This window comes from Dromiciops gliroides, chromosome 2, assembly GCF_019393635.1.
Source record: "Dromiciops gliroides isolate mDroGli1 chromosome 2, mDroGli1.pri, whole genome shotgun sequence".
Lineage (NCBI taxonomy): Eukaryota > Metazoa > Chordata > Mammalia > Microbiotheria > Microbiotheriidae > Dromiciops > Dromiciops gliroides.
In genome coordinates, this window is record NC_057862.1 from 152,642,890 (window position 1) to 152,659,866 (window position 16,977).

The following is a 16,977-nucleotide window of genomic DNA, read 5'->3' on the forward strand; positions in this document are numbered from 1 at the left end:
AAAAATAAATACCTATTCTGTATCTGTTCTATTTTTGCTCTAACGACAGAAGCTTCTTGAGGGCAGTGAGGTGGCACAGTGGATAGATCACCAGACCTGAATTCAGGAAGGCTCATCTTCCTGAGTTCAAATCTAGCCTCAGACACTTACTAGCTGTGTGACCCTGGGCAAGGCACTTAACCCTATTTGCCTTGAGTTTCTTCATCTGTAAAATGAACTGGAGAAAGAAATGGCAAACCACTCCAGAATCTCTGTCAAGAAAACCTCAAATGGGGACAGGAACAGTTACACAAATTTGTATAAGACTAATAATCAATTCATGTAATCACAGTTGCACCATAGATTCTTAGCCAAGGCAGGGGTTTTCCACTACAAACCAGTGGCTCACATCTTTTTCTAGAATAAGGGTCAATTTTAAAGTTAAAAAAAAATATGATGAGTCACACATGATACTAGCTGTCCCATGACTATTTGTTGAAGGGGAAATATAATGACAAAATGCCAGTGCTTGATATACTTTGACTTGTCAGATTCCTAGAAATAACTTGTTGGGACCTGCTGTATTCCAGATGGCCTCTTGTCTGTTAGTATGATTGCATTCATTGTCTGAGCCAGGTCCACATGTATGACAACAAAAACTTCTATTTCCATAGTGTTTTAAGATTTACAAAGCATTTTTGTTGCAACAACCATGAGAGGTAGAGTGTGAAAATGACACTGTAAGGGAAGAAGGGCATAGACCTTTGGTTTCTGAGGCAAGAAAACAAAGACTTCCTCAAGAAGTATGTAGGGGTGGGGCAGCTAGGTGGCGCAGGGGATAAAGCACCAGCCCTGGATTCAGGAGGACCTGGGTTCAAATCCAGCCTCAGACACTTGACACTTACTAGCTGTGTGACCCTGGGCAAGTCACTTAACCCTCATTGCCCCCAAAAAGAAAAACAAACCAAAAAACAAAAATTTAAAAAAAAAAGCATGTAGGGGTTTGGGGTGAAGATGGAACATCCTTCCTGGTCCCATTTGTTAAGGGACTTAGATGTAGGAAAAGAGGAGATGGTTATTTTTGCCTAAAAGAAGCAGCCTATGGGGCAGCTAGGTGGCACAGTGGATAGAGCACTGGCCCTGGATTCAGGAGGACCTCTGTTCAAATCTGACCTCAGACACTTGACACTTACTAGCTGTGTGACCTTGGGCAAGTCACTTAACCCTCATTGCCCCAGAAGAAGGAGGAGGAAGAGGAGGAAGAAGAAGAGGAAGAGGAGGAAGAAGTAGAAGTAGTAGTAGTAGTAGTAGTAGTAGTAGTAGTAGTAGTAGTAGTAGTAGTAGTAGTTAGGGTTAGGGTTAGGGATCGCCCAACCCTAACCCTAACCCTGCATGTAGGGGATAGACAGTCAGGAAGACAGGGTTCAAGTCCCACTTGAGACACCGTCTAAATGACCTTGAACAAGTCACTTAAGGCAGCCAGGTGATAGCACAATTGACAGGGCTTTGGGCCTGGAATCACAAAGACCTGAGATCAAATCTGCCCTTAGCCAATTACTAGCTGTGTGACCCAGGGGGGCAAGTCACTTAACCTGCCCTCCACCCAAATGGGGATAATAATAGCAACTACCTCCTAGGATTGGTCAGTGCCTGGCACATAGTAGGCGCTTCATAAATGCTTCCTTCCTACTTAACCCCTGTGTCTGGGCCTCCACCTAAGACTGGAAGTTGCATGTAGGGGGAGGTTCCTATGCTAATGAAATCACAGGGCCAATTAATTAAAAAAAAAAAAGCCGGCCTAAATCCTCCCGGGCCCCTATTAAATCCTATTAAATGGAAAATGTCGAAGGACGACCACGGTGGTTGGACAAGTGGTGAGTGGGTGATGAAAGGTCGGGTCTGGCTGACCCCTGGCTCCCCTCCCCCACCGCTGGGGCAATCGTCGGACCTGGAGGGTTCCGCTCGCCCTTCCTCGCTCCACACCCAGTCGATGCTCACGCGTTTTTTGTTTTGTTTCTTTTGGGGGGTGGGGGGGAAGCCGTTCCCATCAAGAACTCGGTGCTCAACGCTTCCTGCAGGACGGCCCCACCCCCGGCCACGCGCCCCGTCCCGCGCGCCCCGCCCACGCTCCCCGGCCGCCGCGGCCGCCTCCTACCTGCCAGGGTGGCCGCCTCCCGAGGAGCCCGAGCCCGCGTGCGGCCTCCTTCGCGCCGACGGCTCCATGGCCTCCGGGCCCGCTTTGGGCCCTCACTCGCTGGCTCCCCGCCCCGACGCGGCCCGTAAGCCGGCGGCTTCTCCCTCTCCGCGGCCTTCTGGGCCGGGAAGCGGAGAGCGGGATCCGAGCCGAGCCGAGCCCGGCCTGGGAGCGCGATCCCGCGGGTCGGAGAGGGAAGGGAGAGCGGAGCGCTCGCGCTCGGCCGAGAGGCCCCGGAGCCGCGCAGACAGACAATGGGAGGGAGGGAGGGAGGGAGGGAGGGAGGAGCTGGGGGGGGGGGAGAAAGGAGCGAGAAAAAAGGGAGGAGGCAGAGGAGAGGAGGGAGGGGGCAGGGAAGGAGGAGCGGGGGGGGGGGGAGAAGGGAAGAGCAACGAGATAAACGGGAGGACCTGAGGGGGAGGGGAGGAAGAAGGGAGGGGAGAAGAGAAGGGAGATAAATGAGAGGAAGGGAGGGAGGAAGAAGAGGAGCGAGATAAGGGGAAGGCTACTAGATCGGAGGGGAGAAGCAGGGAGGAACTGGGGGGGAAGAAGGGAGGGGGAAGAGGAATGAGATTAACGGGATGAAACAGAGGATGGGAGAGGGAAGGAGGAGCTGGGGGGGCGAGAAGAGAGGGGGAAGCGAAGGGGGAGGGGGGAAGAGAAATGAGATAAAGGGAAGGAGTCTGAGGATAGATGGGGAAGGGAGGGAGGGGGAAAAGGAGCGAGATAAAAGGAGAGGGAGGAAGGAACTGACGGAGGGGGGAAGAGAAGTGAGGTAAAAGAGAAGAAGCAGAAGAGGGGGGGAAAGGGGTGAGATAAAGGAGAGGAAGCAGAGGAGAAGGGGAAAAGCGCAGCGAGGAAGAGGAGATACAGGGGGGAAGGAGGAGCTGAAGGGGAGGAGAAAGGAGCTGAGAGAGGTGGGGAGAAAGGAAGAAGGGAGTGGGGTAAGGGGAGCTAGATAAAGAAAGGGAAGGAAGGAAGGAGCAGTAGAGGGGTGGGAGGGATTGAGGGAGGAGAAGCTAAAAAAGGGATCGGAGGAGAGGAGAGGACATGATGAGGAATGATCCAATATGAATGATTAGGGTTTGGGTTTTGAAATGCTGCGGGCTTATACCATGCTTAGCATTTGGGGATGTAAAGCAGTAGCTGGTGTTATTTGAATTCCCATGTAATCACAAAATAGCACTTGATGACAGAATTACTCTTCCTGGGTCTCTAGGTGGAGGAGGAGGAGAATGTGTTGAGATTTGAGGGTGGGAAAAGCTAAAGGAGGTAGGGGAAGAAGGGGAGAAGAAAGATTTCCAAATAAAATGGGGGGGGGGAATTAGAGTTTTCAATTTAATTCCATGCAACTCCCACACTCAGCATCTTACCATGAAAAACAAACCAGCTGAGGTTTTTTTTTTAATAGTGTAAGGGGGGGGATTGATCAGGGGCGACTGGCAAATTTCTTGAACCCTAGGATCCATTTGATGTGTTTTAGAGGAACTAGAATCTTTGAGGTTAGGAGAACATCCCCACTATTAAGTATAGACATGTGGTTTGACATATTGTTAAGAGAACACTTGACAACTCCCAGTGGGTATATTTTAGCAATACAGATCCTGATTGGTTTCTTTGAACGCTAAGATGGTGGACAGCAATGTTGCAGGGGAGCGGACTCTTGTCTCAGTGGGTACCCCTTTTGTACCAGCCTATAAGGCATTGTAACAAACCAATTTGATTATATGTTATTCCACTTCATATATTCTACCCTTCAGATAAACTGATAGGTAAAACCTACTTTCTTTTCCTGGGACATGATTTCATCTGCCTCTGTTCTTTGCAATGGCTATTCCATATCTAGAATGTTCACCATTGCTTTTTGGAATCCTTAGCTTCCTTCAGTTCAAGGTTTTTTGAAGAAACTGGATTCTCCTGTTGTTAGTGCCCCTCCCTAAATCACTGTATTTTTTGTGTGTATAACCTGTATTTACTTATCTAAGCTCCTGTGGCCTCAAACTGAGGCCTGGGAAAGATAGCTTAAAAAGGGCAAGGTCTCCCACTGCATCTGGGGCTATCTCCAGTCATCCTGATACACATCTTGCCACTGGAAGAAGATGACTCCAGAGGAGGTACTCAAGCTGGTGACTTTACACAGCCCTTCCTCACCTAAATCCAATTCACTTGCAAGTCAGGACATCACCTCCTGATACAATGGTCCTCTTTGAGAAAGGAAGACAAACAAGGAGGCTCCAGGAAACCATAAGCTTCTTGAGGGGAGGCCCCATAACACGGTTCCTAGCACAAGTTGTTTATTGGTTAGTCCTTTCAGTCATGTTCTACTCTTTATGACTGTTTTTGGAGTTTCCTTAGCAAAGATACTGGAATAGTTTGCCTTCTCAAGCTCATTTTACAGATGAGGCAAACAGGGTTAAGTGACTTGCTCAGGGTCACACAGCTAGTAAGGTTTGCGGCTGAGATTTCAGGCCCAGTGCTCTCTCCACTGAGCTACCTAGCTACCCAACACATATTTTATTCATGTTACAATTTGCTTAGGCATTGCCCAATTGGTTGGGCTCCTAACTACTTTATTTCCAGCTTTTAGTTACTACAAAAAGTGATACTATAAATATTTTGGTGCATGTGGGATTTATTTTGATTTTTTTTATTTCCTTGGGATAGATATACCTAGCAGTGGGATCTCAGGGTCAAAGGGTAGGAACAGGGACTAGACCTGTGATTTCACTGAACTTATTCAACTGAAATGGCTTTCTCTAAAGTTACCTGTCATCTGTTAATTGCCTTATCTCAGCGCTCATCCTTCTTGACCTCTCTGCAACCTATAACACTTGATCACCCTCTTCTGGATTCTTCCTTCTAGATTTTCCTGGTGCTGCTCTCTCCTGGTTCTCCTCCTGTTTGTCTGATACTTCTGTTTCTTTGATGGACTTTCAGGTTATTCCTGGGCCCTCTTCTCTATATACTTTTTCACTTGATCTCAGCAGCTCTCATGGATTTAACTGTCATCTATATGCAGATGATTCCCAGATCTAGTTATCCAGACCAAATCACTCTGCTGAAATCCAGGCTCAAATCACCAGTTGCCTTTTGTACATCTCCAACAGGATGCCACACGGACATCTTAAACTCATCGTATTAAAAACATCCGGCCTTAGACACTTGACACATACTAGCTGTGTGACCCTGGGCAAGTCACTTAACCCCCATTGCCCTGCAAAAACAAAAACAAAAAACAAAAAACCAAAGCTGTCGCTTAACCCCAATTGCCTTACCAAAAAAACAACAACAAAAAAAACCAAAGCTCATTTTTACCTGCAAACCCACCCTCCCCAAGTTCCCTATTACTGTCAAGGGTACCACCATCTCAGTCACCTACCCTGGAAACCTTAGTGTCATCTTTACCTCCTCATTTGCATTTATCTCACATATCTAGGCTTTTGCCAAGTCCTGTCACCAAGTCCTTCTTTTCACTCACACAGACATTACCCTGGTACAGGCCCATGTCACCTCATACCCAGACTTCCAGTGGGCTCCAGGTTAGTGTCCTGCCTCAAGTATCTCCCTATTCTAATCTAGCCACTATTCAGCTACAAAAGGGATCTTCCTAAAGCTCAGATTTAATTATGTCACTCTCCTAATCAATAAACTCCAGTGGTTCCCTGTTATGTCCAGGATCAAATATCCCTACTGAAAATTGATGCAAAAAAAAAACTTGTGGCATTTAAAAATTTATTGGGGGGCAGCTAGATGGCGCAGTGGATAGAGCACCGGCCCTGGAATCAGGAGTACCTGAGTTCAAATCCGGCCTCAGACACTTAACACTTAACTAGCTGTGTGACCCTGGGCAAGTCACTTAACCCCAATTGCCTCACTAAAAAAAAAAAAAAAAAAAAAAATTATTGGGGTGGGGCAGCTAGGTGTCGCAGTGAATAAAGCACCAACCCTGGGTTCAGGAGGACCTGAGTTCAAAGCTGGCCTCTGACACTTGACACTTACTAGCTGTGCGACCCTGGGCAAGTCACTTAACCCTCATTGCCCCCCCCAAAAAATTATGGGGTGCCCTATCTATGTCCCAAGTGTTAGGGAACTTAGCTGAGATTTCTGATATATTTCTATTTAGAAACCAGTTTGGGACATTAAGCATTTATTAAAGCATATTAAATATTAGTAAAGATAGAGCACATGGCTCAGAAAGTTAAAGCCTATGTGGGGTAGAGAGCAAGTAAAAGCACCTTTACTCTCTCTAGCATTCCAGAGGGAAGAGAGTCCTGTGAGGTCAGGAGGAGAGCCCACCCTTCTACACCTTTCTTTTTGTTTGTTTGTTTGGGGGTTTTTTGGGTTTTTTTGCAGAGCAGTGGGGGTTAAGTGACTTGCCCAAGGTCACAAGGCTACTAAGTGTTAAGTGCCTGAGGCCAGATTTGAACTCAGGTACTCCTGACTCCAGGGCCGGTGCTCTATCCACTGTGCCACCTAGGTGCTCCCCTTCTACACCTTTCAAAGTTAATTGGTTAGCATCATTCAAATCTATTGATTTACTAGATTTGAGGGTAATGTCAGAGTACAGATGGCAGACCCTCTGAGGGGAAGAGCTTTCAGTTAGGTGTGGTTTTGAATGAGGTAACTTCCTGTAGGTAGTCAGCAAGGTAGCAAGGCCATTCTACATTTCCCTTGAAATTCTCCTGTCTGTGGGCTGGCATTAAGAAAGGTCAGGAATCTAATGCAGAAATATGTTTAATGTTATTATCTCTGTGTTTGTGTATATATATATATATATATATATATATATAAAACCTATATCAGATTACCTGCTGTCTAGGGGAGTGGGGAGGGAGGGGAGGGAGGGAGAAAAATCTGAAATTGGAAAGCTTATATAAACAAAAGTTGAGAACTATCTTTACATGTAACAGGAAAAAAATAAAATACTTTATTAATTAAAAAAAAAAGAGGTCAGGAATTCAGTATTTGACAAAAACTGCTGGGAAAACTGGAAGACAGTATGGCAGAAATTAGGCATAGCCCAACATCTTATACCTTATACTAAAATAAGGTCAAAATGGGTACATGATTTAGACATAAGAGGTGATACCATAGTAGGTAAATTAGGAGAGGAAGGAATAGTCTACCTTTCAGATCTTTGGAAAGGAGAACAGTTTATGACCGAATAAGAGATAGAGAATAGGGCAGCTAGGTGGCACAGTGGATAGAGCACCAGCCCTGGATTCAGGAGGACCTGAGTTCAAATTCGACTTCAGACACTTTATACTTACTAGCTGTGTGACCCTGGGCAAGTCACTTAACCCTCATTGCCCTACCAAAAAAAAAAATAATATTATGAAATGCAAAATGAATGATTTTGATTACATTAAAAAGTTCATCCAAAATTAGAAGGGATGCAGAAAGCTGGGAAACAATTTTTATGGCCAGTACTTATGATAAAGGCCTCATTTCTAAAATATATAGGGAACTAAATCAAATTTATAAGAATCCAAGTCATTCCCCAATTGAGAAATGGTCAAAGGATATGAACAGGCAGTTTTCTTTTTCTTTTTTTTTGGTGAGGCAATTGGGGTTAAGTGACTTGCCCAGGGTCACACAGCTAGTAAGTGTCTAGTGTCTGAGGCCGGATTTGAACTCAGGTCCTCCTGACTCCAGGGCTGGTGCTCTATCCACTGCACCACCTAAACATGCAGTTTTCTGATGAAGAAATCAAAGCTATTCCCATATGAAAAAATGCTCTAAATCAGTATTGATTAGAGATGCAAATTAAAACAACTCTGAGGTACCACCCAACACCTATCAGATTGACTAGTATGACAAAAAAGGAAAATAATAAATGTTGGAGAAGCTGTGGGAAAATTGGAACACTAATGCATTGGTTTTTTGTTTTGTTTTTTGCGGGGCAATGGGGGTTAAGTGACTTGCCCAAGGTCACACAGCTAGTAAGTGTCAAGTGTCTGAGGCCGGATTTGAACTCAGGTCCTCCTGAATCCAGGGCTGGTACTTTATTCACTGCGTCACCTAGCCGCCCCCTCACTAAGGCATTGTTGGTGGAGCTGTGAACTGATCCAACCATTCTGGAGAGCAATTTGGAATTATGCCCAAAGGGCTATAAAACTCTGCATATCCTTTGACCCAGCAATACCACTTTTGGGTCTTTTTCCCAAAGAGATCATAAAAACGGGAAAAGGACCCACATGTATAATAATATTTATAGCTGCTCTTTTTGTGGTGGCAAGGAATTGGAAATTGAGGGGTTGCCCATCAATTGGGGAATGGCTGAACAAGTTGTGGTATATGAATGTAATGGAATTCTATTGTGCTGTAAGAAACGATGAGCAGGAAGAGTTCAGAGAAACCTGGAAGGCCTTGCATGAACTGATGATGAGTGAGATGAGCAGAACCAGAAGAACATTATACACAGTATCATCAACATTATGTGTTCATCAACTGTGATAGACTAGATTCTTCTCACCAATCCAACGGTACAAGAAAGTTCCAAAGGACTCATGATGGAAAAGGCTCTCCAAATCCAGAAAACAAAATAAAACTGTGGAATATGAATGCTGATTGAACCGTACTATTTATTTTGGTTTTGGTGCTGTTGTTTTTCTATTTTGAGGTTTTTCCTTATTGCTTTGGTTTTTCTCTTATAACATAACTAATGCAGAAATATGTTTAATGTTATTATATATATGTATATATATATGTGTGTGTATATATGTATGTATGTGTGTGTGTGTATATATATATATATATATATATATAACCTATATCAGATTATCTGCTGTCTAGGGGAGGGGGGAGGGAGGGAGAAAAATTTGAAATTGGAAATCTTACATAAACAAATGTTGAAAACTATCTCTACATGTAACTGGGAGATAATAAAATACTTTTATTTATTTATTTATTTTTTTTGTGAGGCAGTTGGGGTTAAGTGACTTGCCCAGGGTCACAAAGCTAATAAGTGTCAAGGGTCTGAGGCCGGATTTGAACTCAGGTCCTCCTGACTCCAGGGCCGGTGCTCTATCCGCTGTGCCACCTAGCTGCCCCAAAATACTTTTATTTAGGAAAAAAAAAGAAAGGTCAGGTAAAGCTCTCTAGGTTAGGCCCTTGAGCTGGGGCCTCTGAAACTCCCAAAACCCCGTTATTTTCTCACAAACTTTAATATTAGCAAAGAAGCTACACTAACATATCACAAAGCTTATTCATGCTACCAGGCTGGATTTATAACAGGAATGGTTTAATAATAGGGAAACTATAAATTTAAGCATATTTATAACAAAACAAAAATCTATATCAATAATAAAACATCACTTTCTGTTAAAAACTCTAGAAAACAAGTAAATGAAACCTTTTAAAAGATGGAATAGTTATGGGGAGGGGATGGGGAATATGTGGCTGATAGCACCAAGGTCCAGGATTTGTTTTCCATATGGGTCATTTAATTTTTGAGGATAGCTAGATGGTACAGAGGATAGGGTGTCAGGAAGATTTATCTTCCTGAATTCAAATCTGACCTCAGATACTTACTAGCAAATCACTTATCCGTGTTTGCTTTAGTTTCCTTATCTGTAAAATGAGGTAGAGAAGGAAATGGCAAACCATTCCAGTATCTTTGCCAAGAAAACTCTAAATGGGACCATGAAGAGTTGGACATGACTAGAAATAACTGAATGACAACAAATATATCTAAAACCAAGAGCCAACATTATATGTGACAAGGATAAACTAGAATCATTCCCAAAAAGAGCAAAAATAAAATAGGGATGTCTTTTGTCAACACTTCCTTTTGACATAGAACTAGAAATGTTGGCTATAGCAAGAAGCAATAACAAAATTTGAGGGAGTAAAATATAGGTAAAGAAGATGTTATAATAGTGTTCTTAGAGGACACTGGAGAGTCAAAAGATTAATTGAAATAATAACTTAAGCAAAGTTGCAGGATATAAAATAAATCCACACATCATCAGCATTTCTGTGTAATGCCAATAAAACCCAGCAGGGAGAGATAGAAAAAGAAACTTCATTTAAAATAACTGCAGAACATATAACATATTTGGGAGTCTACCTATCATGATGCAAAGAAAAACTATAAAAATGCATCTATAAAACATTGTTGAAACAAAGACAGACATATAATAGAAGAAATATTAATTGCTCACAAGTAGGATGAACCAATAAAATAAAAATGGCAATGCTGTATAAATGGATGTAGTTATTCAGTGTCATCCCAATCAGACCACCAAAGGGTTACTTTATAGAACTAGGAAGAAAAAAATAACATTTATATCGAATGCAAAAGGTCAAGAATCTCAAGGGAAATAATGAAAAAAAAAAAGTGTAAACAGAGGACCAAGCAGTGCCAGATGTTCAACTTTACAATAAAGTATTAATTCTTAAAAACAATTTGGGAGTGGCTAGGTGGCGCAGTGGATAAGCACTGGCCCTGGATTCAGGAGGACCTGAGTTCAAATTTGGCCTCAGACACTTGACACTTACTAGCTTTGTGACCCTGGGCAAGTCACTTAACCCCCATTGCCCCGCAAAAAACCAAAACCAAAACCAAAAAAAAACCCCAACAATTTAGTTGTAAAAAATAGATCATCAGGAGTCAGATTTGGTACATAGTATTCAGATGAAAAAAACAACAAAAAACCTAGTAATCCAGTGTTGGATAAACACAAAGACCCCAGTTACTGAGGTAATCAATACCATTTGATTAAAACTGCTGGGAAAATTGGATATGGTATGGAAGAAATTAGGTTTAGACCAACACCTCATACCTTATACCAAGATAAGCCTGAAACAGATAGGTGACCTAGATTTAAAAGGTTGCATCAAATAAGAAATGAGAAAGTAGATCTATGGCTAGAAAAAAGAGTTTGTTAAACAGCACAGGACAGAAGATAAAATGGATAATTTTTATTACATGAGATTAAAAAGGTTTTGCACAAAAAAATCTAGGATTAGAAGGGAAATGGCCATTTTTTTTAAAAAGTTGGTTTTTAAAGCTCTTCACAACCTCATCCCCTTCCTACATTTCCTGTCTTCCTGTCTATGTACTCTCTGATCCATTGATATTGATTTTTACTGTTCTTCACACACAGCATTCTATCCCTGATTCTGTACCTTTTCCTTAGTTGTCTGTTACCCATCCCTCAAATGATTTTCCTTGTCATTTCTTCTTTTTGGCTTCCTTCAAAACTCAGATTAATGTCTATGTCTGCAGAAGTCCTTTCTAGACCTTCCTGAACCCCTTTGCTTTCCCTTTGAGATAACCTTCTAAGGGGCAGCTAGGTAGTGCAGTGGATAGAGCACTGGATTTAGGAGGACCTGAGTTCAAATCCAGCCTCAGACACTTGACACTTACTAGCTGTGTGACCCTGGGCAAGTCACTTAACCCTCATTGCCCTGCAAAAAAAAAAAAAAAGGAAATGAGATAAACTTCTATTTACAATGTGTATGTTTTGTATTTTCTGAATGATTTACATCTTGTCACACTGTTAGAATTCGAGCTTCTTGAGGGCAGGAACCCTCTTCTTGCCTTTCTTTGTAGCATTTTAGTAGTGCCCAGAACAAAGTACTTAGTAAATGTTTGTTGACTACTGGTTTAATTGAATTTTAAGGAAGCAATATTTAGACCTAAAATCTTGTTTGCTTCATTCTTATCAGTTTCTAAAGGATTAGATCTGATCAGTTTAGGGAGTAACCCATATTTCCTGCAATTTATTAGGGTACTGACTTGAGAGAGGAGGAATGTACTTTCATTAATCCAGTTAAGAGCAGCTTCATTCTTTATCCTTGACCAGAATGAATGTTTTTAGGAATAGGATGAGCTGACATTTCGAGTTCTTGTTCTGCCTAAGCAAATGATAAACCCTAACCTAACCTAGATTTCTTTAGGTAGAGTTTTGTCTTTGCTTCTTGCTGTTGTTATTGTTGTTGTTGTTTTGTTGTTGTTTTGTGAGGCAATTGAGGTTAAGTGACTTGCCTAAGGTCACACAGCTAGTAAATGTTAAGTGTCTGAGGCCAGGTCCTCCTGACTCCAGGGCCGGTGCTCTATCCACTGTGCCACCTAGCTTCCCCCCAAGCTATTTCTAATGACAGTTTAGCCTTAAGAAACAAAGACGGGGCAGCTAGGTGGCACAGTGGATAAAGCACTGGCCCTGGATTCAGGAGTACCTGAGTTCAAATCCAGCCTCAGACACTTAACACTTACTAGCTGTGTGACCCTGGGCAAGTCACTTGACCCCCATTGCCCCACAAAAAAAAAGAAAAGAAAAGAAAAAAGAAAAAGAAAGAAATAGCTTGGGTCAGAAAGATTTTCAATAAAAAGGATAAACTGTCTGGCTCTTATGGTCTCTCTCTCTCTCCCTCTCTCTGTCTCAGTTTCTGTCTTTCTCTCTTTCAGCAGAAATGTTTGGGTTTAATTAATAAATTTCTCTCCTGATAGGTGTGTGCCTGAAAAGCAGAATGTCAAGTTTTTCTTCCATATTGGTCTTCCTGCCTTCTGTCTCTCCATTTTTAGTTAGTCATCTTAGCATTTAAGCCCTTGCTATGTTTCAGACACTGTACTAACTCCTGGAGAGACAAAGAAAGGCAGAAACAGTCCCTGCTTTTGAGATGCTGTGCTAGGAATAAATAAGTTAACTTAGGATGCACAACCTCATTTTGTTTTAAGCCTCATTTTGCCACTGCATAGTTGTCTTAGAACCTGATTTTCTGAAATAAGTTAAGTACTTGAGTGGTATAATTTTGTAATGATGTATATCTCCCAAATTTGATAAACGATTACTAATGATGTGTTTTCCCCAGATTTGGTAAATAACTACAAATGAGGTAGATTCATGTCCCCCAAATCTGGTAAATAACTGATAAAAATTCGCTAATGACATTAGCTTTGATAGTTTTCTTTTGTAATAAGCTTAGGTAATTAATTGCCAATCAGAAATTAGATGTAACCACCCTTAGCCAGAACCATAAAAGCCCACAAAAGGTCCCAACCATCAGTTTGCTCCTTGATCTCTACTAGGGCAGACTTCTTTGAGCATCCTGGGGTTGCTAGAGAGCAGTCCCAATTAACAGAGACTTGTCTGAGTGATGTAGAAGGCAAAAAGGGGTTAATAGAAAAACCTAAGACACAAGCTTTAATTCAGATATGAGTTCTAAGAGGGATTCAGACCCCAGTTAATGGATAACTTACAAGTCACAATGCTAAATTCTCTTACCCACAGTAATCAGTACCCATAATGGGAACAGAGGGAGCTAGGCCAGGAAGGCCTAAGACTATAACAATGATACATTGACAGGCTATGGAAACTCAAAGTAGGAATAAATGATAAATGAAGATGTTTTGAAACTTAGCATGGGAAACAGAAAGAGACGTGCAGAAAAGGTCAAATTTGTCCCCAGTTTCACCTTATGATGTGTAAACCCCCCAAACATACCTCCACTGAAGAAAGTACCCACCTTGGGGGTTGGCTTAGGACCCCAGGAACTCCAAATTAGAATAGGCCCTCCCCTGTACCTCCCTAAGGTGGAGATTATTATAATGAGACTGATAATCACTTTATCCATACTAAAAATATAACTGTCTTTTCTTTCACTATTGGAGAGATACCTTTCCACTAGTCTGGTTCTCTCCCTGTGGTCACTCACCGTTTTGCAAGAAAACTTGGGGAACTGAGTCACTGAGTCTTGTAATTGTTTTGGGACAACTCACGATCAATTTGACTCTAAATTCTATCCCACATCATGAGGGTCCCCTCAGGAGACAGGTCTACAGCTGGGCAGAGAGGAAACCTCTGAGTCAGTATGAGACACAGCTCACTAGGATCTTTAGGAATCCGATTGGTGGTTTGTTTCTAGAAAGGTTGATGTCTGTATTGTTAAATCAGCATACATAATGGTAAATGGGTTTTACTTTGTGAATGGGCCATGCATTACAGGAGATCACAATCAAATGGCAGAGACGACACGCAAACAACTATGTACAAATAAGAACTATGCATGATAAATTGGAAGCAGCCCCAAGACCAAGGGCACTAAGAATAAGGAGGCCTGGGAGCGGCTTCTTACAGAAGGTGAGACTTTAGCTAACACTTGGAAAAAGTCAGGAAACAACGATGTGGAGGGAGAGCATTCCAGGTGTGAAAATGCTCAAAGTGAAGGGTGTCTTGTTCCAGTAATAGCAAGGAGGCCAGCATCACTAGATCACAAAATACAGAGGGGAGTAATATGTAAGAAGATGGAAAATTTAAGGATTAGAGCCATGTTATAAAGGGCTTTAAATGCCAAACAGATTCTTCCTCTCATCTAGTTGCCAAAATAATCTTCCTAAGGAACAGATCTGACCATGTCATTTACTTCTAGTAAAACCATTAATGCTTCCTCCAATTCTACTGTCATATTCAGAGTAAAATACAAAGTGCTTCACCTGGCATTTCAGCCTCTACAATGCCAACCTGCCTCTCAAGTCTGCAATGTTCCAGCCAGACTCTACCAAAAGCTCTTCTTCAGACCATTTCTCATTGATCTACATTTGTTAATCCCATTCCTAAAATGAACTTTTCCCTCACATTCACGTATCAGAATCTTTATTTTCTTTTAAGGCTCATTTCAGGTGCCTCTTCCTCCATGAAGCCTTCCCTGATTCCCCCAAATATCCCTAAAGCACTTTGATCTCCCTTGCTCTCTTTACTGCCTGCCTTGTATTAAGTTTATCTCCGTTCTTTCTTGCCTTTTTTTTTTAAGTGAGGCAATTGGGGTTAAGTGACTTGCCCAGGGTCACACAGCTAGTAAAGTATCAAATGTCTGAGATTAGATTTGAACTCAGGTCCTTCTGAATCCAGGGCTGGTGCTCTATCCACTGCACCACCTAGCTGCCCCTAAATGTGTTGAATTTTAATTTATTGCTCAAAGTTGTTGGCTTTTCTAATGATGGGAAATCTGTTGTTTTGGAAATTGGGGGTTTCATTAGTACTTCCTCCAGTGGTACAGATTATATTCTATCAATAATTTGTCATCCCATTTCATTGTTGGTCTGTGTGTAACTGGGCTTTCATCTAAGTCTGTGCTGTTTGTTACGCTAATTCATATGAGACTTGACTTACTGGTAGAAAGAATCCACATGAGCATGATATAATGCTGAGTACCTACAAAAAGGGTGAAGACGGCACGGGAACTTATTGGAAGAGAGATACTGTTCACAAGAAATGGGCAGAAAGCAAAGGACTATAAAGCTGTGCATACCCTTTGGCCCAGCAATACCACTTTTGGGTCTTTTTCCCAAAGAGATCATGGAAAAGGGAAAAGGACTCACATGTACAAAAATATTTATAGCTGCTCTTTATGTGGTGGCAAGGAATTGGAAGTTGAGGGGATGCCCATCAATTGGGAAATGGCTGGACAAGTTGTGGTATATGAATGTAATGGAATACTATTGTGATGTAAGAAACAATGAGCAGGAGGAGTTCAGAGAAACCTGGAGAGTCTTGCATGGGCTGATGATGAGTGAGATGAGCAGAACCAGCAGAACATTGTACACAGTATCATCAACATTGTGTGTTGATCTACTGTGATGGACTATATTCTTCTCACCAATGCAATGGTACAGAAGAGTTCCAGGGGACTCATGATGGAAGAGGATCTCCAAATCCAGGAAAAAAAAAAAAAAGAACTGTGGAATATGGGTGCTAATTGGACCATACTATTTCTTTTGTTTTTGATGCTGTTGTTTTTCTATTTTGAGGTTTTTTGTCATTGCTCTGATTTTTCTCTTATAACATGACTGATTCAGAAATATGTTTAATGTTATTATGTGTGTGTATATATATTTGTGTGTATGTATATATGTGTGTGTATGTGTATATATATGTGTGTGTATGTGTATACATATATGTGTGTGTATGTATATGTGTATGTATGTATATATATATATATATATATATATATATATATATATATATATATATATATATATATATATATATATATATAACCTATATCAGATTACCTGCTATCTAGGGGAGAGAGGGAAAAAAATCTGAAATTGGAAAGCTTGTATAAACAAAAGTTGAGAACTATCTTTACATGTAACTGGAAAAAAAATACTTTATTAAAAAAAAAAGAAATGGGCAGAAAGACTTTGGCAGTTGCAGACATCTAAGGGAAACTGACTCCTCATTGTGTTCCAGCTCACCTGTCTAGAGACTTCAGAGGTTTTCTCCTAAGTAAGAGGATACTGGGGCCTCTCTCTTAGTTTGAGCTGAGATTTCATCTTGCTCCCAGGAAAGATCTTATTCACTCTTGTGTATTTTCTGATATAATGTAATAGGTGTAGGGGGTGTACCTTATGGATGAAATTATGTATTAGTTTCATGATTTGTTTTTTGATCCACCAGGTCTTTAGGATTAAGTTATTTAGTCTCCAATTAATTTCACTGTTTTCTTTAAAGGTCCTTTATTGAATTTTTATGGTTAGTAAGGATGTATTTAATACTTCTGATTTTCTGCATTTTGTGGGGCTCTTATACCCTAGTACACAATCAGTTTTTGTAAACGTGCTATGAATTTCAGTCATATATGCATACTCTTTTCTATTTCCATTCAGTAACTGTCAGAGGTCTATCACATCTAACTTTTCTAAGATTCTATTCAGGTACTTAACTTCTTTCCTGTTTTATATATATATACATATATATATATATATATACACACACACACATATGTGCACACGCACATACACACACACACATACACTTTTTTTTTTAGATTTGTCTAGGTCTGAAAGGGATACGTTC

At 41.4% G+C, this 16,977-nt stretch overlaps 2 protein-coding genes across 2 annotated transcripts in view; one reads left to right on the forward strand and one right to left on the reverse strand.

Moving 5' to 3' along the window:
- Positions 1–2,435, reverse strand: part of CLN6 (CLN6 transmembrane ER protein) — a 36,018-nt gene extending 33,583 nt beyond the window's left edge. Inside the window, exon 1 of the mRNA XM_043987886.1 lies at positions 2,135–2,435. Within this exon, the coding sequence (XP_043843821.1) occupies positions 2,135–2,202 (68 nt within the window). The 5' untranslated portion in view covers positions 2,203–2,435. The remainder of the gene's footprint in view (positions 1–2,134) is intronic.
- Positions 2,201–16,977, forward strand: part of LOC122738416 (cytochrome c oxidase subunit 6B1-like) — a 40,660-nt gene continuing 25,883 nt past the window's right edge. The window contains exon 1 of the mRNA XM_043980463.1: positions 2,201–2,358. Coding sequence (XP_043836398.1) covers positions 2,201–2,358 — 158 coding nt within the window. The remainder of the gene's footprint in view (positions 2,359–16,977) is intronic.